Source organism: Corvus cornix, chromosome 26 (assembly GCF_000738735.6).
Source record: "Corvus cornix cornix isolate S_Up_H32 chromosome 26, ASM73873v5, whole genome shotgun sequence".
Lineage (NCBI taxonomy): Eukaryota > Metazoa > Chordata > Aves > Passeriformes > Corvidae > Corvus > Corvus cornix.
This window is the reverse complement of record NC_046354.1, coordinates 6218933-6241660: the sequence shown is the minus strand read 5'-3', so window position 1 is coordinate 6241660 and position 22728 is coordinate 6218933. Positions and strand designations below refer to the sequence as shown.

The following is a 22728-nucleotide window of genomic DNA, read 5'->3' as shown; positions in this document are numbered from 1 at the left end:
GGGTCAGAGCAGGGCTTTGCAGGGCTCTCACCTTCCAGGGAAGCTTCGGTGCTGGCTCCTTGGGCTCCCTCTCATCGCGCTCGCCCACGGCAGGCTCACGGGCAGAGCCTTGCTGCAGAGCTGCCACCTGCACGGGCACAGGGACACAGCAGTGGGACACAGCAGGAGACACCCGGGCCAGCCACAGCTGAGGCCAGTCCTGCTGCACCCAGGGCTGCAGCAGCTCCCTGCCAGAGCCCTGCTTGTGGCCAGGGGCACCGCAGGGAGCAGGGGAGGAACAGCCCAGAGCTGGCACTGCTGGGGTCACAGCTGGAATCCTGGGGACAGCTCTGGGCACCTCAATTCAGGAAGGACATTGAGGGGCTGGAGCGTGTCCAGGGAAGGGAACAGAGCTGGGGAAGGGGCTGGAGCACCAGGAGCAACTGAGGGAGCTGTGGGGGCTCAGCCTGGAGCAAAGGAGGCTCAGGGGGGACCTTGTGGCTCTGCACAAGTCCCTGACAGGAGAGGGCAGCCGGGGGGGGTTGGGCTCTGCTGGCAGGGAACAGGGACAGGAGGAGAGGAAACGGCCTCAGGCTGGGCCAGGGGAGGTTCAGGTTGGAAATCAGGAAAAAATTTTTCCCTGAAAGGGTGGTCAGGCCCTGGCACAGCTTCCCAGGGCAGTGGTGGAGTCACCATCCCTGGAAGTGTTCAAAAAACAAGCAGACGTGGAACTTCACAATATTGTTCAGTGGGCATGAGGGTGTTCGGTCAAAGGGGGTTTTTCCAGCCTTAATGATTCCATGATTCTAAGAGAAAGCAAGTCAGAGATGCTGGGAAGGATCAGCACTGAGGGAGGTTTTCCTGGTGAGCCCTGGACCCCAGAGCTCCCTCCCAGTTCATTTCACTGGTTTACAGCCAGACAGATCCCGAACCTGGTGCAGCAGGAGCAGGGCATAAACACTGGCACCGTGTCCTGCTCTGATAGGGGAGGATGGGGAATGGTCCCTGCAAGGAGAGGGGCCTGAGAGCCTGGGAAATACCATGAGACTTATCCTAGGAACTGGAAAGAGGAGCAAAAGTTGGCTGGCAGAGGCTGTAGGAATGGCTCTTTCCTTTTGGGAGTAGTGGCTGGGCACAAACTCCAGGAAGGAAAACAGAGTTCATGTCTATTCAAGAACACTTATCCCTGAAGTGTCCAAGGCCAGGTTGGACAGAGCTTGGGGCACCCTTGGATACTGGAAGGTGTCCCTGCCCATGGCAGGGGGTGGGAATGGATGAGCTTTAAGGTCCCTTCAAACCCAAATGAGTCTGGGATTCTGGGATTCTGGGATTCTGGGATTCTGAGATGACCATGGCTGGAGGTTGGAGACAGCGAAGTCCCAACCCCAGGACTCCAGCAGGGAAGGAGATGGGGGATGCAAGATGAGGTGCTTGAAGCAGTGTCGTTTGGGTCTCTGCCAAATCAGGGCAAGTCCCAAGTCACCCTCATCCCCCTGGGATGATTCAGATTCAGATTGTTTTTGTCAGTGACACGAATTTCAAACAGCAAACAGCAGGGAAATGTCACCTGCGAGACAAAAGGTTTTCAGAATCTTTACAAGGTTTCCTTAAATACAGACAAACCTTCAAGTAAACAGCAATTTTAGAACAAAAGCCTTACATCAAACCCGACCAGATGCAAATACCACATGAATTCCCAAAGGTAGTGGGGAGCTTTCCCAGCCCAGCAGGTTCCCTTACCTGCCGATGGGCATCCACCAGCTGCTCCTCCAAGGTGGCCACTCGCTCCAGGGCTGCTCGAAGGCGTTCCCTCACCTGTGGGTGGGTGAAACAACGGGAAAGGCTGTTATTTATCTGGGATGAGGGTGTCCAGGATTTAGGCATGCTCCCAGGCCTGTTTGTTGGGCTGACAGCCAGGCTCAGGTGGATTCACAGGTCCAGGATCATCCAGCCCATCACAGCCGAGAGTGAAACTGTGTTGGAGACAACAGCCTGGGCCAATTCTTGGAGATCTATTGCCAGGATAGCCTGGGGAGGTCTCCTAGCAGGAGAAGGAGATGCTTGAGGCGAATGAATGAGGAGGCACAGCAAAGACTGAGCCAGGGTGCCAAATGCCACCACGCCGAGAGTGACCTGGGGGAGTTCCCTCTCCTGACAGTCTCAAACCCAGAGCATGCACTGGGCAGCCCCAGCAGCTCCTCAATGCAGCTTTGGGATATCCAAGACACTCCTGCTGAGGGCCCCCATGTCACCTTAACAACACAAAATGGCAGGCAGGGAGAGGAGGGTTGGGAGAAGGAGAGGTCCCAGCAGCTTTCCCACCTTTTCATCCAGCGCCTTGTGATGCTCAAAGAGTGACTTGAGTGCCTTGAGCACCTCGACCTCACTGGACACCCCGGATGGCGACTGGGCCTGGCGCTTGACCACCGTCATCCTGAGGGAGCGCTCATGCCGTGACACCAGGCACTCCAGGTGCTCCAGCAGGAGCTGCAGGGGGGCGAGACAGGGGCTGTCACTGGCAGGATGGGCCAGCAGCCCCTGGTGTCCCACAGTCCCAGGAGCGAGGGCCTGCCAGCAGGGTCTGCAGGCTTACCCGGGTGTTGTTGCGCTCGGCTTTGAGCTCCGAGATCTCCTCCTCCCTCTCCAGGAGCTGCTCCCGGCAGGCGCTGAGCTCCCGCGTCAGCGTCGCAAACTCCTGCGGAGAGCAGGGCGGGCCGTGAGCGGGGACAGCGGCTGGGATGGAACCAGGATCCCAGCCCCACTGCCGGACCTCCAGCACAGCATTTCCCATCCAAACCCAACCAGGGAGACACGGTAACACCGAGGGGAACGTGGAGAAACTGGTGGAGAGGCACAGCCAGGCCAGGAGGGGATTTATTCCTGGCTTCCCTCATGCTTTGGACAAGGAGAACACAGCATCTCAAGATTGATCCCACTTGGTTTGATGTCCAATGACACAAGGAACTGCTCTACAGCTGCAGAGGTGCTCGATGGCATTTAAAGCATCCCAGTCAAGGCCACCAGCACGTTCCCATTCCCACTGTCCCCTGGATGCAGCTCCCACCTTGGAGCCTCCCATCAGGCTAAAACTCACCACAAAGCCACAGCCGGCTAGGATGAGTCCCCTGGCCCTCAGACAGCCTCTGCCATGACCTCAGGACCTGGAATAATCCAAAACTTCCTTCCAAAAGAAAGAGGTTGCTGCCCCAATCCAGCATGTGGAGCCCCAGTGAGCTGCCTACGGGGCACCCCCAGGTCCCAAATCCCAGCTGAGAGGGATGGGGCACAGCAGGAGATGTGCCAGGTGCCACCAGCTCTTGCTGCTGCCACCGCTCCCTCCAGGGATGTGACAGCCAGCAAGGAAGAGCCATGCCCAGAGCAATGCCAAAGGAATGCTGCACACCCAGCACATCCCTCAGGACAGGATGAAAACCACAATCACACTTGTGGCTGTGTCGGAGGGGAAGGGAAACTTGCTTTGAAGGCCCTCAGATGAAGGATGGTTCACTTTCCCTTAGAAAATGAAACCCAGGCACCTGGGTGAGCCCAGGAGCACCTCCCGTTGCTCCCAGTTGCTCTTCAGTGGTGCCAAGCCCAAGCAAGGTTTTCTTAGGGTGTGAAATGCAAATGTGGGAACGCGCCATGAATTCACACCAGGTTCAGTGTTGTTGGGAAGAATTTTAAAAGCCAAAGGATTTCAGAAGAAGCTGAGAAGGATTTGATGGAGCATTAACAAACCAAATTTCAAGAGGGGGCTGAGAGCTGTTTTACAGCATGAAATTCTTTTTCACTTTAATTTTCAGGTTTAGCAAATAAAACCCCTTCAAACTGAAGCAAAGCATTGAGGCTTAGGCAGAACCAAATGCTCTGCTCAGCTCTGAGTGAAACCTCCTGCAACAGCTGAAGCTCCGAGAAATCCGGAGCTTTTGCATCCATCTGCCCCAGCCAGGTTTTCCCTCTCCCTTCCCACATCAAACCTGTCTCACTGGTGGGGTTTGTAGCCTGGGATTGGTGGGGACTGTGGTGGCACTGGTGCAGTTGAGACCCCACAGTGGGACAGGAGCCGAGCAGGTCGCAGTGAGGGGGAAGGGAAAGAGCCGCTGTCCCCATAAGCAGCTGCTTTCCTGCCTGTCACCTGCCTCAGGCCGCTGCCACCACCCCACACCCCTGCTCCACATCCCTGCTCCAAAATCCCTGCTCTGGCATTGCCCCAGGGCCTGAGGTCCCCAGTTCCTTCCCAGACCCACTCCTGCCCCATCCATTCCCCAGAGACCACTCCAGCCCTGCAGTTATCCCTCTTCCCACCCCTTCTTAGGGACCACTCCTGTCCCCATCCATTCCTCAGGGATCCCTCCAGCCCTGGGATCACCCTTCTCCCCACCAGTTTTCCCCCAAATCTGTCACAACACCCCAAGCCTCGTCACCAACCTCTGCCATGCCACATCCCACAGCCCTCAGAGCACAGGGAACCCTCGGCAGGACCAGCTGCACCGGGGCCCCGCCGTGCCACCGCAGCCCTTCCCGGAGCCGGGCTCTCCCCGGAGCCGGGATCGGGGTGGGATCCCGGCGGGATCGGGATCGGGATTGGGCTCGGGCTCGGCACAGCCCGGCCGCACACACGTGCGCGCTCCGCGGGTTATGCAAGCGCTGCCAGCAGCTCCCGAGCATCCCTGCGGATTAGAGCCGGGCTGGGAATACCGGCGAGCAGAGAGCGGCAGGGAGATGTGCCAGAGAGGTGCCTGTGCATCGCCTCAGATTTAGGGATCTGTCACTCCCCCAATCCCTCAATACGCCAACAGACAGGCGGCAGGGCTCCAGGAGCTCGGGAAAAGCATCCTGGCAGCCGGGATGGCCCCGGGAATGTCTTCCAGCAGCCCGAGCTGTAAATGTGGGGGACGCATCGGCTCTGGGCTCTTCCAGCACCAGGGCAGGACCCTGCGGATCCAAAGCCTCTGGATCTGCACAGGTGGAAACCTCTGGCTCTGCCCCGTGGCTGGCAGGGGGCATGGATGTGGACATGGCTGTTCTTCCCAGCGGAGTGAACAGCGCAGGGCAGCGTGGGATGGGTGGGACGAGGCATTGGAGGCAGCGAGAGGACAGCGATGGCCAGCGCTGGGGACAGAGATCGCCATGGGGACAGAGATCGCCAGCGCTGGGGACAGAGATCGCCATGGGGACAGAGATCGCCAGCGCTGGGGACAGAGATCGCCAGTGCTGGGGACAGAGACTGCCAGTGCTGGGGACAGAGATCGCCAGCGCTGGGGACAGTGATTGCCAGTGCTGGGGACAGAGACTGCCAGTGCTGGGGACAGAGACTGTCAGCGCTGGGGACAGTGACCACCAGCACTCAGCCTCCTCTCCCCGCATCCCCTCGCTGTGCTGGCCAGGCCGTACAGACGCTCCCGCAATCAGGATTTCATGCTGAAAGAGGGGATTAAAAGGGAGCAAATCCTCTGGAGAGAGAGGCAGCCCCGGCTGTGGCCAGGCCGGCGCACACGCGGTCAGCGGGTCACAGCCAGGGGTGGGCACAGCGCAGAGCTCCCGCCAGCCCTCCCCCAGGGCAGCTCCTCTCCGAGCCCTCCATCCCGACAGGAATGCTGGCTGCATCCTGTGCTCTGTGCCCCACATCCTGTGCCAGGCCTGCAGCATCCCATGGCAAATCTAAGAGCCCTCAGAAACTGTCCCCCCTCGGGGAAAGGCTGCAAAAATGAACATTTACATCAAAAATAGCAACAGCCCTGCAGCGAGCCAGGCCAGCAGCGAGGTCAGCCGAGTACACGGCCTGAGTGTGATGCCTTCAGAATAAAAAATAGGAATAAAACACTCCAGCACCCGCCTGCAGCCACCCCCCTCAGCCAGATGCCAGTGCTGCCACCTTGCTCTGGGTCACTGGTGGGCACCAGGCGAGTTGGGGACCATGACAAGCTGTCCCCAGCTCCTGGCTGCAGTGACACACTGTGGAGTGCAGCCTCCACCCCCATCCACACATGTGCCATGGCCCTCCATCCCAGCAAAGTGGAGATAAAGAGGATCCAGACGATTTTCCTCTGCCCTGGCCATGGTTGGGAGTCTCCCAGGCGAGGCAGAGGCGCCTGCCCAGCTCTGATAAGCTGTGGGACTAAGCAGGGACACCTATAAACAGATTAGAAAGTGAAGGAGAGGTGCCTGATCTCCAATCAAAGGGTGGACAGTGAGACACAGCCTGGGAGTCCCCAGGAGCCGTGCAGGAAGCCCAGCAGTCCAGGAAGGGGCCAGTTTGGATTAAAACCAAACCTCCATGGCACGACTGACTGGGCTCGGCCCTGAGACCTGGGGTGAGAGGGAGCAGGCTGGAGGGATGGAGCAGGATGGAGGGAAGGAGCAGGCTGGAGGGATGGAGAAGGATGGAGGGAAGGAGCAGGATGGAGGGAAGGATGGAGGGATGGAGGAGGATGGAGGGATGGAGCAGGATGGAGGGAAGGATGGAGGGATGGAGGGATGGAGCAGGATGGAGGGATGGAGCAGGATGGAGGGAAGGATGGAGGGATGGAGCAGGATGGAGGGATGGATGGAGGGATGGAGCAGGATGGAGGGATGGAGCAGGATGGAGGGCTTCTGTTTACACTGTCAGAGCAGGGAGGGAGATCTGGAGCACCACACAAGGTATTGAAGTGGGATGTTGTGGACTGGGACTTGGATCTTCAGTCAGCACCAGGCATGTTGGGGGCTTGGGGTTTTCCTCCTTGCCTGCTTCAGTGGGGAAGGCACAGGGAAGAGCTGGAGGGAGGCCATGAACCAGCAGCATGGAGATGGCTGGAAGAGCAATGCGAGGTTTAAGAAGGCTCCAAGGCCTGTAGCACGGCAAAGCTGAAATGCCGAAGCCCTCGGCCCAGGGCCCCCTGGTGTCCGCCGGTGCCGTCCGCAGCACAGACGGGGATGCAGCAGGATCACACCACAGCCAGCAAAATTCCCTGTTTGTGGCAGGAGCGTGGCTGCTGCTCCAACGCACCCGAGCCTGGGGACAAACCGGCTCCAGCTGTAGGATTAATGGCATTTTAAAGCCCCTAATTGGAGTGATTGCTCCTGACGGGAGCGGCGGGGGATGTGTGGAAGGATGCCCGTGCCGGGAAATCAGCGCTGCTGACTCGGCACGCGAGGGACAGAGCCCCATCCATCGTCTGCTCGTGCTGGCAGCCCCGTCACCCCACTTCTCCTTGTGTCCCAGGAGTGGAGCAGAACGAGGAGAAAGCCCCAAATCAGAGACGAGGGGATAAACACAACCCCGGCAGTTGTAGCATGGGATTACACAGATTAAATCCTGCTGGGTAAACCCAGGGCTTTGACCATCACCCACCCCCAGTGCTGGGCACCAGCACCTCCCAGGCCTCCTGGGTACAACACTGGGGCTCTGCGAGACCATCCATGGGGAATCGGTGTCCTCCCTTCATCAGGATGTGTATTTCCACCTGGGATTGCTCAGGGAGGAGCGCTATGCAGCCAGGAGAGCAGGAATCAAACACCTCAACATCCCAGTCTTGTGGGAGCACAACCAGCTCCAGCAGTTTTCCACACAGCTGCCAGATCCCTCCATCCTTCCCCAAAATCTGGAGATGCTTTAAGGTCTTTCCCAGTGGGTGTTTTCCCCCAGCTGGGGCTGCTGAGGTTCCCATTTAGCTGCTGGTCTTTGCAAGTTAACTCAAGATATACTTTGACTGTTTGATGTCAGGACCTTCTCCAGCTCCTAGGGGACTTCCAGGGAGTTTGGGGAATCTTAGGGGGTCTGCTCACCCCAAAAAGGCCCGATCTCAGCTCTCCAGGCAGCCCCAAGAGGCAGCGAAGGCGCAGCAGAGCTTCACGGAAGGAGAAACTGTGGGAGGTTTCTGTGGCCAGTGGCAGCCTGCAGCCCTCACCCTCAGCCCTGTGAAATCTGGGAGCCTGTTCTCCCCCTGACACAGCTGGGACAGGGACTCCTGCCAAACCCCCAAGCCATGGCAGGACAGGGAGGAGCTGCATCCCACACAGGACCCTGCACTGGGAACACATCTGGATACACCCGGAGCCCTGAGTGCCGCATCCCCTGGTGCCACCTGCACCCAGGAGAAACTGAGCTGGGGGGCTGGGCAGGAGGGAGCAAAGCCAGGGCCTCGGGGGGCTGCTGAGAGCACCCAGAGCACGCTCAGGGCTTGGTCCTCGGCCACGAATTCCCTGCAGAACAGGGAGGGCAGGGGGGCTGGAGCTGGAGCTTTCAGCCCGATTAATTCGCATTCAGCACTCCCACATGAATAAATAAATCATGTAAGAAGCATTAAGGCAGCTTAGTCTCCCCAGGAAATCGCCCTGGAGTTCTGCCTTTTGGGGGCTGAGGGATGCCCCCATGGGCTGGGGGTGGGATGGCTCAGCCATGCAGCACGGGCAAGGGGGAATGGGAGCTACAGGCAGGAGCATCCCTGGAGCATCCCTGCCAAGGGGTTTGCCCTGGACAGGCACATCCCCTGCCTGCCCCACGCCTGGATCTGCACCAGACGCACATTCCCAACCTGTCCCTTTGGATCCCGTGCCGACACAGCAGCATCCAGCTGCCACTGTGTCCTGAGAGGGTGCAGAGTGCCACCTCCCCAGCTGCCACCCATCCCAGCCTCACCAGGCAGTGCATCCCCCCGCCTGGCTGCACCCAGGGGACACTACTGATGAGCCTGGGTGCCCAATCCTGCCCTCAAAGAAGGGGTTCTCCCAGAAATCCAGCTTGCGTCCCATCCCAATGGGGTCTGAGATTGCAGGAAGCTCCTGGGCAAAAGAGCTCACGGAGAAGGAGGAAGAGGATGGGACAGACCCATGGGATGCCCCCACACAGTGCCCTGGGGAGGGGCCCACGCGTCCCAGTCCCACTTACCTGGTACATGCACATGCTGGGATTAATCCCATTGGGCAGGTGAGCACCTTTGGATTTGCTTCCCGTGTTCATGCCGAGCCCTCATGTCCGGAGGCGAGCACGGGGGGCACCGGGGGCCACCGTGCCCAGGCGCAGAGCCCCCTGCCCGCACAGGGACCGCAGGAGGCAGCGGGAGCTCCGGGAAATTCCCCATGGGATGCCCCCATTCACATCCCAGGGCCGGAGGCGGCCCCGGCCAGGCACCCAGCGGGTCCCTGTGTGCTGACCCAGATTGCTCCGAGCACACCCCGAGGCTCCGAGGGTCCGTCCCCGGAGCGGGAGCGGAGGCTAAATCCGCGCATCCCTTAATCCGGGAGGCTGCGGCGGGGCGGGCAGAGTGTCAGGGTGACCTGGCTTGCTCTCTCCGGAGCGGGGAGCAGAGGGACTGAGCCCCCAGCACGGGGGGTGGTGGTGGCACTGGACGCACCCAACACCCGGGTACGTCTCAGCACCTCTCTCAGGAAGGGAGAAACTCATCCATAGGGACCCCAGGAACTCCTGGGAAGCACTGTTGGGTGTTCTGCTCTCAGCAGCTTGGGCAGAGGCAGGACCAGCCCTGCTCTGTGTACGGAGCAGCTCTTCCCAAGCTGCTTTCCTCCGTCCAGAGAATGCAGGGATGCAGAGAGCTGGCCAGCCAACAGCCCAAGCTCTGTCCTAGCTTGTGCCACCAGTTTTGACCCATTCCCCGTCTCTCCAAGGTGCTCCAAACCCCAACACCCAGGCAAGGAGGATCTCAGGTCTCAGCACTGCAGAACAGATACAAACATTCAAAGCCTCCTGCTTCCCTTCGGTGTTGGGCTCCTCCCACACCACACCCACAGTGGAGCAGAGCAGCAGTCCCCCAAAATCCCTGTTCCCCCAAGTCTGAGCCCTGGGGCACTGTGCTGTCCCACAAGAACCCACAGGGATGGTGGGCAGCTCAGAACTCATCCTGCACAGCCCTGTGACACTGGGCTCATCCACCTCATCCTCTTCTGGCATGAACATCTTTGTGGAGATCAAGTCCAGGCCTCTGGAGTACCTGGAGGTGGTTCTGCAGGTAGAGGAACCAGGAGCAGAGCACCAGCAGAAGCCCCAAGGCAAGCCCTGATTCCCCAAGCCCTGGGCTGCTCACTGAGCACAGACCTCTGGCAGCCTCGCTGTCCTCTGCCCCTCTGCCCCCTGAGTGTCCCAGTCTCCACCCTGCACCAGCTCTGCCTCCAGTGTCCCCTCCCAGGACCAAGATGGAGACATAGAAGTCCCATTGCCCCACTGGGGAATGGGGCTGATGGAAAGGAGCCCTCCTGGTGAGGGAAGGGGCAGCAGTGGGACTGCTCTGCACAGCGGGGAGGAGAGTGATGGATGGTCAATGGTGAACGGTGAGTGGTTAATTGTTAATGGTTACCGTCCCCATCTGAAGTGCCAGTGTGGGCTCAGCACTTCCTGACATCCCAAGAAGCTGCCTGGAGGCAGCAAGCCAGACCCGCTGCCCAAAACGTGCTATCTGCTCCCCAAGTGCTGTCCCCCAATGGACTGACTGTCCCCATGGGAAGCAGAGGCTCTGCATCTGCCCTGCTGTCACCCTGGGGTGTCCTTGGGGAGGTTTTGCCCCTTCTCCAAATCCGTTCCCCTGTGCACAGGGGGATTGCACTCCCACCCCTCCCCACAGTACAGAGGAGAAGGAAGCTGTCTGAGCTGGTTGTGGCTTGGCCTGAGAGAACCGACAGGATTTACTGTTGACATGAGGAGCAACCCACGTGGCAGCGTCACCTCTGTCACACCGAGCCAACCCTCGCAGAGCCGCGAGCTAAACCCCACGTCCAATGCCCCTCGTGTGCCTCAGGGCAGGCTCTGCTCATGCCAGGGGCAGGTCCTCACCTGCGGGAGTGCCGAGTTCAGCTGCCTCTGGAGCTGGTCCCGCTCCCGGAGCGTCTCCTGCAGGCGGCTCTGGGTGACAGCGAGCGTCTCGCGTGTCTCCCGCAGCGTGTCCAGCAGCTTGTCCCTCTCGTCCAGCATGTTCACCATCAGCTGCTCGAAGTCAGCGTCCGCCTCCGAGCCCTGAGGGGGCCCCAGGGGGTCCCCCTCGCTGATGGTGGGCATCACCTCGCACATCATGGCTGGGCTGGCTGGGGGAGGCTCCCGAAGGGGCTGAGGCTGTGCTGAGCACAGGTCACATCACTGCGGGCTCCCGGGGGCCAGGGGAGCCAGCATGGGAGGGGACAGTGGGGTGCTCAAGGAGGGGGACTCCCCATCCCTTCCTCCTGGGTGCTAAGCAGCAGCTGGCATCACTCCAGCAGGGTGCAGGGACGTCCTGAGCACCAACAAGGTCCTCGCAGTCACCAGTGCCCCACTCGCTGCTGGCTCCTGTGTGTCACCTCTCCAGGCTCCCGTGTGTCACCTCTCCAGGCTCCGTGTGTCACCTCTCCGGGTCCGTGTGTCACCTCTCCAGGCTCCCGTGTGTCACCTCTCCGGGCTCCCGTGTGTCACCTCTCCAGGGTCCTGTGTGTCACCTCTCCGGGGTCCTGTGTGTCACCTCTCCAGGCTCCCGTGTGTCACCTCTCCGGGGTCCTGTGTGTCACCTCTCCAGGCTCCCGTGTGTCACCTCTCCAGGCTCCTGTGTGTCACCTCTCCAGGCTCCTGTGTGTCACCTCTCCGGGCTCCTGTGTGTCACCTCTCCAGGGTCCTGTGTGTCACCTCTCCAGGCTCCCGTGTGTCACCTCTCCGGGGTTCTGTGTGTCACCTCTCTGGAGTTCTGTGTGTCACCTCCCTGATGCCTTTTGGAGGGGCTGCAGCATCCGTGACCCACGGGGTGTTCAGAGGGGGGCAAAATGACCCTTGAGGATTTGTCCCAACAGAGAGCCCAGGCCAAGAGCAGCACAGGGAGAGTCCAGGGAATGTTTGGGCTGCCTGGGCATACTGAGGGGGGCTCTGGTGAGGATGGGCTGTTGTCCCTAAAGCTGGATGAGGTGTCACTGCCAATGTGGAAACGTGTCTCCGTTGGGCATCACAGTTCTTCAAACACCCAGCAGTGACCTACGGGAGAGGGGACAGAGATCAGATCCCTTCTGCTGCTCCCAAAATGTCCAGGAACCTGCCCAGCCCCCTCTGCCCCCCATCAAACCCCCGAGAGCTGCACCAGGTGGGCTCAGCACCCACAGGAATGGGCTGTGCCAGGTTGTACCTCCTGCTCCCACTACACCAAATCCAGGATGGTACCAAGCCGCAGGAAACAGCAACCCTGGCACCCAAAACCCTGCAACTGTCTGGCATTCACATGTTCTGGGCCAGGATCCCATCCCCCCTGTGGAACTCCTGGCTGCCCAGGGCCTCTGCAGCCCCAGCGTTCTCCAGCCTCAGGGAATTTGCAGAAAATCAGGCTCTAACCTGAGTTTGGCCCAAACCTGGCGGGAAGTCACAGCAGTAAATGAGTTGAATGACTGGATTCATGTTCCCCCCTCCTCTAGACAGATGTGCTGGGCCCAGCTGTTCAGTGACAATGAACTCCAGCACCTCCTCCCTTGGTCAAACCTCTCCCAGGGGCTGGAGGCAGCAGCATCCCTGAATTCCTGCACAAGCACAGGCACCAGGGATGAGAGGCTGGAGGGGAGAGGCAGAGCTGACATTCGGACAGTGTTTAGGCTGGATTAAAGCATGGCTGGACCTGAGGACCCAGCCCTGGGGTGATGCTGGAACCCACAGCCCCACCTCCCCTTTTGCAGCCCCAAACCATCTCAGACAAGGTGCCAGGTGGGGATTTCCACTGTCACAGCCCTGTGGGGGAACTTCAGCCCTCGGCAGCTGGGTGAGGGTACCCAGCAGCGAGGGTGAGTGTGACACTGCCACCCCAGCCACCCTGGGGACTTGCCCACCCCGGCCTCCATCTGTGCCAGGGGACAAACCATGGGCAGCTGAGCAGCAAGACACAACGTGGCAGGCCCAGGGTGAGGAGAGCTGGTCTAGTGCTGCTTCCAGGGCAGGCCCCCCTTCAGTTTTAAACTTTCCAGGTGAAACGCACAAGGACAGGTCTGAATACTCTGAGTCTGAGGATGCATCTGAGGCTGTGGCTGCCCCTGGATCCCTGGCAGTGTCCAAGGCCAGGTTGGACAGGGCTTGGAGCAACCTGGGATAGTGGAAGGTGTCCCTGCCCATGGTAGGGGGTGGGACTGGATGGGCTTTAAGGTCCTTTCCAGCCCAAGCCAGCTGTGATTCTGTGTCACTTCCCATTCAAACCCACCCCCCCCCCCCCCACAGATGGATAAAAAGGACCTGCACACAGACCTGGGCCAGGGCAGCCTGTTCTGGTCCTTTGGGCTGGGATGAAAACTTGTGTGTCCAACAGCTCGATGGCACAGTGGGGACCACAGTGGCCCCGATCAAAGGTGACCCTTGTGAGGAGGTGCCTTTGTCACACCCAGACACTGCCAGGGTGGGGGAATCAGAACTCTGCTCTTGCGATGACATTGGCTCATCAGCTGAGGGGAAGTTTGACACAAAAAACTCTCTAAAAATAGAGAAGCTCTGGCAAAAGCAGCAGCCCCTCACTGTGCATCCTGTGTGTGATGCTGAGAGCCGGCTCCAGCACACAGGGACATAGGACAGGGCTGTCCCACAGGTGGTGACCTCCCCTCCTTTCACAGATTGGATCCTCAAGTGGGATAAAACCTGTTGTGGACATGTAACACTGTCCTGAAGCCTTGAGGGTTGTTCACACTCCATCCTGGCTGTTGGGACACGGATGTCTGGGATAACTGTGGATTCATGGGATAACTGCACTGAGGGCACCCCATCCCTGCAGCATCCACAAAAACGAGGCTGCTGGAGGAAAAGGCACGGAGTGAGGGACTGTTCCAGCCCCAGCTCTCCTCGGGTTGAGTTGGACACGAGCCCCATCCCTGTAATTAAGCAGGGAAAATGCTTTACAGCTCTCCTGCCCCTGGTGAGCAGCCCCAGGGGCTCCCACACGTGGCTCCCTGCCGGCTTTCCTGGGGGTAAGATGTCCCAGACTCCAGGGAGATCGAGGGCCAAGAAGAGCAGAAACCAGTCCTACTCCAGGGCTAAGCGCTGTTAATTTGGGTGCAAACCCTAACGAGGTGACTTTCATGCCCTCTCCTGTGCTGTGCCTCTGCTTGAGGGACGAGCATGGAGAAGGAACATCCAGGCTGGGGAAAGTCTGGCAGCTCCCGAGCACGACTTGAATGGCAAAATGAGCCACGGGGGCACGGCCCCGCCCAGCTGCTGCGGGGGAATTGGAAGAAATTAGCAGATGAATTAAGAGATATTAATCAAGGCACGGAGGGAAGAGCCCTGCAAGCCCTCAGGGAAGGGAAATGCTGCAGGGAATGACCAAGACATAAATCTGACCAGAGAGATGATGGGATGGAAATTTATCCCAGCTGCAAAGGAGAGACCTCCTTACCATGAGGAGACTCTGCAGATGCCAGCTCCAGCAGGGCCGTGGTGGCTTCCCGCACCCCATGGAGCTCATCCAAGGGGCTGGACCCACACGGTGCAGGAGGAGGCACAGATTTACAGCCACAGATTTTCTTCCTGCTTCCCCCATGGTTGAGCTCATGCACGGGTGGCTCTGGTGGGGGGCTGCTTCACAGCAAACCTGCTCCTTCCCACAGTCACATCCTGTTATTCCTGTGTGCTCGTGCAGGGAGATGGGGAGATGAGCACAGCCGGCCCCTCAGCCTGGCGAGGGTGATCACAGAACCACAGTGATCTTACACAGCACTGATGCTGGTCCAGGATGGACTCATCCCATTCCACTGGTCCCCAAAAGCCTCTGTGCCCTGTCCCTGAGGATGCTCAGTGAAGCATAAAACTGTCCTGGACAGGACAACGTCGGTGACCCAAAGCTCCCCCGTGCCCAGGGTTTGGGGATGTCTCCACTGAGGGAGGTCACATTCCCCCCTCATCCCGGGCCACCAAGGACACTCGCTGAGGTATAAGGCAGGAGCTGCTACAACCCCTGCAGCTGGAGCAGCCCTATGAGCAGAGCGAGACCTCCCACCACCACAGAGAGCAGCCAAAGCCCCAGGCAGGTGGGGACAGCCAGCCCAGGGCTCTCGGGGCTCTCTGTGCAGAGGGGACAGGGCACCACTGCACCCTGAGAATCCCTCTGCCAAAGGGTCCCTGGCAGGGACATCCAGGGGGATTCTCTGCCACCTCCAAGCATGGCTCTGGACACAACCCAGCCCCGTGTGCCCATCCTGGCAGAGGCCAAGAGTGGAAAATTCCCTGCACTGCAGTGGGACCGTTCACATCCATGGACAGACACTGGGCTGCCTCCAGCATCCCCATCATGGATCCCTTCCTCCAACAACCACGGGAACTCTCCCACCCCACCGACTTGCGAGTGATCATTTCTGGATTCAACCACTGCAGCTTTCACTGCAACACCACGAGCCCCAGGAGCAGCCCAGGCACTGGGAAGGGCCAACAGCCGGAGTCAGGGCAGCTGCAAAGGGTTTATTTGGGATGGCACGAGAGGGAGGCAGGACCAGGCTGGGTTTGATCCCTGCTGCCTTCAAGGCCTGTGGAGCTGGAAGTAAGTTCAATAAGCAACAGGCACAGGTGAGCGTGCAGGGATGTGCACACAGGGACAGGGATACAGCAACGTCTGTGCAGCCAGGGATGTGCACACGAGCAGGAACGTGCAGGAAGTTCCCTCCCAGGGTCAGCTCCCCTCCTTTCTGTCCCACTTCAAACCTTGGGGTTTTCTCCATTCTCCAAAAGCAAGAGAATCTCCCCCGTTCCCAGGCACAGCTGGAGGGGGCACACGCAGGGTCTGTCCCCACCCAGCAAAGCTCAGCAGTTCCCAGGCAAACCCACACGTGCCAGCGGTCACTTTGAAGGACCTTGGGGACATCAGTGTGGGTGACAGCCCAGACACCCCCACACTCTGCTGTGACTGCAGCAGCAGCGAAGGCACACCCAGAGCAGCTCTTTGCTGCTGGAGGTCAGAGGGGCCTGAGCTCGCTCCCAATTAGTGCCTGTAAATCCCAATTAGTGCCTGTTCTCCCAGAGACCTTTCATCAGTCTCTGGGAGAACTCCCTAAATGCTCCTGCCTGGCTTTAGAGGGCCTTAAGTGCTGGGATAATCATCGGGTAGAGCCGTGAGGCTGCGAGGAGACAGCTGGGAGCTGAGCAAACAGACACTGCACAGCTCCAGCCCTTGCTGGGTATTTTTAGTCCCACGGGGCTGCCAGGCACAGGCTTGCTGGGAGCAGGTTTCTTGCCAGGGAAAACATGCTTGCTTTACTATCCCTCCCCCCTGCATCCCAAAACGATGCTTTCCCCTCTTTTTGGGATGGAAAACAGCACAGTCACGTGCTGCCTGCTTGCAGGGGCCATTTCACCACGGTGGTGCCCAGAGCGGAGCAGCTGATGGGGAGCAGAAGGGGTTTTTTGCCCTGGAGCTGATGATTTGCTCAGCACAGCTCAGCTGTGAGTCAGGCTGCCCGTGGGATGCTGGGTCCCAGGGAGCACCCTGGCTTTCCCTTCCCAACGAGGGCGAGAAGCACCCACAGCTTTACCCACACACGGAGGATAGAGACAGCCTCGTCTTTCCTCTCTGAACAGCTCCCCTCCCATCCCAGCCCTGACAAGAGGAAGAGAAAAGCCTCGGTGGCTCTGTCAGCAGGACCATCACCCAGCAGGCAGCTGGCAGAGAGGCTTTAACGCACTCCTTGGAGGCAACAAGCTCACAGAGATTGATCATCCCATAAAAACGTCACTCTGATCTTTTCTGCTCCTGGAAAATCCTCCTCAGCTGCCCGGCCTGGCCTCGGCAGTGCAGAGCTGGGGTGGCAGAGCCCACAGCAGCAGCCCTCACTCGCAGCTCCCTGGCACAGGAACAGCCTCCCCTCCGCACAACCGGCCAAACTCGGGGTCCAGCACCCACACGGACCTCCCACACTGACCCCTCCCTGCCAGATCCAGGAGGGGTAAGAGTCTGATGCTGAAAGTTTTACCTTTCAGGACCTCTTTTTTCACCCCTTCCTTGTGACACTGCATTAAACGTGATCCCGGGACAGGCTGCGAGTGTCATATCCCGGCGTTCCCAGCAAGCTCACCCCAAACACTGGCCCTGCAGACAGAGCCACATCCCAGCACAAGTCCTGCCCACCCTCACTGACGTCAGACCCCACTTGGGAGCAGCCAGGACATGCTGAGCCACCAGTGCCCCCTTGCCTACCCCAGGGAAGGTCAGTAGTGACCCACTGAGCACTGGGATGGCAGAGTGGGAACATCCTCCCCACCTCTACCAAGCCACAGAGCCCATTTCCCATCTACCCTCAGTGAGAGATGTGGTAATTAGAGGTTGGGAAAAGGGAGTTGATTCTGCACACAAGACAAAGGCGATGCTGAAGAGCCCTCGCTTGACAGTAGAAATCACCAATTCAAGAGCAGGACCTGGAAATGTTCACCTGCAGCCAGGCTTGGAGCAGCCTTTGCCACATGCTCCTGTGGGTCACGGGCTTGGACTTCCCTTCCCAGGTGCCCTCAGGAGACGTGCTGTTCATGCCACAGTGTCCAAAGGAGACACCAGCTGAGTTCCACGTGTGTCAGGAGTTACTCAGATCCCTCTGGACAGCCCCACAGCCCCCAAGGGCCCCTCTCCGTCCTTCCTTCCCTCCCTCTATCACTGTGCCCAGGCACACATCCCTTTCCACACACTCCACAGGTCTCTTAGAGTTTTACAAGCCTGGACTGGAGCAGTCCTGCTGTGAGATGAAGCATCCTGACTTCTCCATCCTGGGTGATCCCTGGGGAAAAAGCTGCTTTTCACGAGGAAAACCAACCAGCAGATACAGCTTCATCCCAGCTTTTTTCCCAAGTCGCCTCATTTACTCCTGGGATACACTGTGGCCTCTCAGGACCTCCAGTCCCCTGAGAAGGACAAGGAAGGTCCAGTTTTCCGTGGGGCCCGTATGGTGCCGGTGCTCCCACATTCCCTCCCGCAGCCCCGCGGCCGGCAGGGAGCCGCACAGATGGTCCCTGGCTGGTGCCAGGGGCAGCCTGTGGCCAGGACACCCAGGGATAACAAGGGAAATGAGGCATTCTGGCTGGAAATAAGGTGCCAGTTTTTAGCAGCAGAGGATTGGATTCCTGTTCCAAAGGGTGAGATGGATTTGCCAAGATCAGGGCTGGGAGTGTGGTGGAGACCTGAGAAAAGACGCAGCGGTGCCTCCTCTCCCATCCAGGTCTGGGAGGTCTCCTGGGGTCCCCACACCTGCAGCAGTGTGTCCTTTGCCCCCAAGGAGACAATCTCCAACTTGTCCCTTGCTGGAGAGGCAGCAGTGGCAGAACAGGACATTTGGGCAGCATCTCCAGGATTTGGAGCTGTCTCAGGTGTTGGGAAGCCCCAGGAGCCCCTAAAGGGTGGGAGCAGGGAACACTGCAAGCAATAAAAGGCAGCTACTCCCAATATCTTACCTTAAAGGACACACTTCTGCCCCAGACTTGCTCCAAACCCATAAAGCAGCTCCCACCTCAACCCTTGCTCACTCCAAGTTGCTAAACCAGAGGAGAAACTGTGAGGAAAAATGTCCAGCTCTGACAGTTTCTTTGCAGGGAGCAGTAAATGTTAGCACTGCACTGGTATTTATACTTCCCAGTGGGAGGGAGGCATTACACACCACTTCCAGAGGGTATTTTCAGACAGCCACCTGCTCCTCATTGTGCAGAGACACAATTGTTCCCCAGCAAAACCTCGTCAGACGTCAGACGAGAGCCGCAATCTGCGCCGGGCCCTGGGGGGGAGGAGGGGGCTGAAGCCCCCAGGGCTGGCACCCAAATGCAGTCACACACACATCTACAGGGCTCTGTCACCCGGGGAGGTGCTGTGGGGCCGGGTAGGGGGTCCTGACTCAGTTTCCCTGTTTCCAAAGTGGGCCGCGTGTCCTGCCCTGACCCCGGAGAAAGGCGGGATCTCGGCGTATTCCCAGGAGGAATCTGGCAGGGCAGAACAGCCGGGGTAAAGCCACACCAACCTCCCACCCCTGCACTTTGGGATGATGTGACAGACGGAAATGGGCCTGGATGATCCCTCTGACAAGTGAGATCTCCAAGCCTGGCCAAGAGACTCAGCAAGCCCAGGCTCACCTTGAGACTTCATCCCTGGCTTTGCAGCAGCCAAAGACACGGCTGAAGGAGAGAGGACCACAGGTCTGGGGATGCTGCTGAAGCCCTAAGGATCCCAGGAGCCTGTGTGGAAGCACAGGAAGTGTTCTGGAGGAGCACGGGAATGTGGTTGCTGGAACACGAGCTGGATTTCACCCTGTGGCACAGCTGCCCTAGTTGGCATGAGGGGTTCCCCCAAACCAGGCAGAAACACAAACCAAATCCCCCAAATCCTGTAAACACACCCCACTCCAGTCACCTGCACCCAGCAGCATCGCTGAAAGACAGGACTGTGGAAATCCTGGAGAAATCCTGATTCCTTTGGTGGGCGAGAGGTTGGGAAACCACCATGTGCCCTGGAAGGGAGGAGAAGGATGCACCTGATCCATGAGACCAAGCTCACATCCCTCTTCCAGGATGTGGTCTGCACTCAGATCCATCCACAGGGACAAGGAGGGGTTTCAGCAGCCACCAACCCGACACAAAAAAGCCACAATTCTGGTTAAACCCATTTCCTTTTCCAGCTGTTGCTCTGCTGTGTGTACACATGGCTCATCCATCCTTTTCTTCCATAACTTTGCAACCAAACCCCCTGTCCTTTGCTCTCTTAGGCCAAAGTCACAGAATCCCAGAAGCTCAGAATAGCTGGGGTTGGAAGGGACCCCTGAAGATCATCTAGTCCAACCCCCTCTCAAGGCAGGGTCAAACCCCAAGCAGGTGACACAGGGACACATCCAGGTGGGTTTGGAATGTCTCCAGGGAGGGACACTCCACGCCCTCCCCAGGCAGCTGTTCAGGGCTCTGCCCCCCTCCACGGAAAGACGTTCTTCCTCATGATGAGGTGCTGAGAGTCTGATTTCTCCCTCACTGAAGGTTACTTTGAACAGCAGCAGAAGGAAATGCAATCCCTGCAGCGCTTCTAGAAGCAGCACATCGAGGTGATCCACGCCCTGGTGACTGCCAGGGAAAGCAGCACTGGGATCCATCCCAGCAGTCAGGGTGGTTTCCAGCCCAACTCCTCTGACAGGGAACAAGGCACAGGGAAGTGATCCACAACCACGGGAAGAAAATCCTGTGCTTGTCACAGAGGTGGCATCACTGCAAAGCCCCCTTACCTTTGGGAAAGTGAGGCTTTGTGCCTCAGTTTCCCCACGAGCAGGGCACAGCTTCCATCCTTGCTGAGACACAGAGGGATGGCTGGTGATTTTCCATGATTTCACCAGAGGTTTTGCCACGGGTACGTCCCTCCCGCCCCCATGACACTTCTGCTGAGGAGTTATCTCATCAGGGAGCCTGCCGGGCTGGAGCCGGGGGCCTCCCCCTCGCTGCCAAACCAGCCCCTGCCCTGCTTTAGTCACACCCCGTGAGCACTTGAGGTGCTAATTTATTCAGCGGTGGGGGAAGAGTCACCAGCTCCGAGGGGGGCTGAGGAAATCTGTGCCACGGGTACACAGATGCAATGCTGCAGAGGTGCCTCTTTGCTCACCCTGCCCTGGCACCCACACCCAGCCCAGGGCACAGGGGAGGCTGCTGCTTGGAGAGAAACCCCGGGGCAAACCCAACCTGCACCCTCAGGAGCTTCCATGCCCAAGATCCAGGGTTTCCCCCGCACCACCCATCCTGTTGGAATCTCTTCCACACCCTCAGCAGGCCCTGCCTGCCATGAGCCTCAGCAGTGATAACCACTCCCACACATCAGCTGCACATCTGCCCAGCTCCCAGTGTAAAATCCAGCCCCCAACTCCATGACTGGTGGAAAGGGAAAGTGGCTCAGTGACCTCCCCGGGGCGCAGAGTGAAATCCCTGCCCTGCTCGGGCAGGTCTCCAGAATTTTGCCACACAGAATCATGGAATGGTCTGCTTTGGAAGGGACCTCGAAAGCTCAACCAGTTCCACCCCTGCCATGGGCAGGGACACCTTCCATGAGACCAGGATGCTCCAAGCCCCATCCAACCTGGCCAACCATCCTTCACCAGACTCCAAATTATGAGTGGGGTTGAGGAAGAGCCCAGGGAGGAAGTCTGGAGTCAGAGAAGAGGCAGTGGGGCTTTCAGTGAAATTTGGGAAGTGTTAGAGGGTGTTCAGAGCCACAGTGGACAGAGCAGGGATGTGTCCAGTGCTGCTGGCTCCAGGCTGGACCACAGCAGGCTCAGGAACACATCCCTCCATCACACTTTGGGGTTCTGCAGGCACCACAACCTGCAAGGGAACACCAGTGGTTCTGGAGCAACCTTGGCCCTGGGGAGGCCTCCAGAGCTCAGCAATTCACCACCAATCACCCCAGCACACAGAGACAACAGCAGCGAGACTGTGCCCCAAGCCCCCCTTGTGCTCCCCATCCCACCTGCAGTCAATCCAGGCAGGGCTCCCCTTTCCTCCATCCTCCCAAAGCACGGCAGGTTTCAGTCCTTCCTGTTCCAGAAGAGTGGTGACATCATGGCTTGGGCACTGGGGGACCCCAACCAGAGGTGACTGGGATGGTTTCAGTAACTCAGGTGATGGGGGGTGGGGAAGATTCCCCCTTGCTTTCATCCCTTCTTCTTCTTCATGTTCTTCATCCCTGTGCTAAGGGACTTTAGCAATTACTTAATCCCTTTGCTGATGGCACAGCTAATTCCTAAAGAGCTTTTGCCCAGCTGCAGTGGTGGGCAGTGGGATATCAGTGGGATTCTCAGTTCTGGACACTCAGGCTTTGAGGAGGAGCAGATCCAGCACCAGGACAGCTCTGCAACGTCTGGCAGGGAAACCTCGCAGGATTCACCACAAGCATCTCCATCCGTACTGGGACATGTGGGCGGATGGGATCTCAGAGCTGGGGTTGCTCAGCTCCACGCAGGACAAGGCAGGACCGTGGGGTTAAACCCCTGCCTGACTGAAACCTGCTCTTCCTCCCAAGGACCCTCACGCCAGGGACAACTACAGCCCTCCCTTGCCAAGCCGGGCTCCTTCAGCACCTTGGCTGGTTTGGAAGGGGTGGATGAATCCCAGCAAGGAGCAGGCAGAGATTGAGACAAACAGCCCCATCCACCCCCAGGCCAGGTTGGAATGACCCCGATGCCATCCCCACGGTGCCCGTGCTGGTGAGGGCCCAGGGCGGGGTCAGCTCCCGACACCTCACCCCTGACAGCGACAGGACGTGGCAGGAGCAGCCAAGCGGGGACATCTGAGGACAGTGACAGTGACATTACAGGGGGCAAGGCTCAGGCACTGGAGCTCTGTCTGCTCTGTCTAAATCCACATCAAGCAGGGTCACATCTTCAACCCACACCCTGTAGGTGCAAAGTGAGCCCCTGAAATGAGCCCCAGCCGAAGCCCGCCTGGCACACCCGGCACAACCGGCATAGCCAAAGCCACAGTGCTGCAGGAAGGATTCATCCTACTCCTGTCTGGCATTTTAAGCCTTGTTTCATGCAAGAGGGACCTTCTGGTGGAGTCTCTGCCCTGCACATCCCAACTCCTGACGCAGGGGAGGATGTGCCCACTCACCGCACCAGCGAGGCGGAGGGCCTGGAGACGCTGTGCTTTAGAAGGAAAATCCAAGTTGTTCCTCTTTAGGAGAGTGGTGGGATTAGCTCAGCCCTTAGTAAGCATCAGAAGAATCACAGAAAGCACCTCAAAAATAGCTTGCCATGGAAAAACTCCATCTGGAGCTCATTCCTCCCAGATATAGGCCACAAGAAAGATACAAGGAATATAAAAGTCCAATTCCCTCCAGAAATCCCAAGTACTGG

At 58.7% G+C, this 22728-nt stretch overlaps 1 protein-coding gene across 1 annotated transcript in view; it reads right to left on the bottom strand.

Moving 5' to 3' along the window:
• The window catches only part of PPFIA4 (PTPRF interacting protein alpha 4), a 60401-nt gene that overhangs the window by 22925 nt on the left and 14748 nt on the right, over positions 1 to 22728 (bottom strand). The window contains 6 exon segments of the mRNA XM_039565306.1: positions 32 to 127; positions 1720 to 1794; positions 2302 to 2466; positions 2573 to 2674; positions 10745 to 11241; positions 11308 to 11899. Coding sequence (XP_039421240.1) covers positions 32 to 127; positions 1720 to 1794; positions 2302 to 2466; positions 2573 to 2674; positions 10745 to 10981 — 675 coding nt within the window. The 5' untranslated portion in view covers positions 10982 to 11241; positions 11308 to 11899.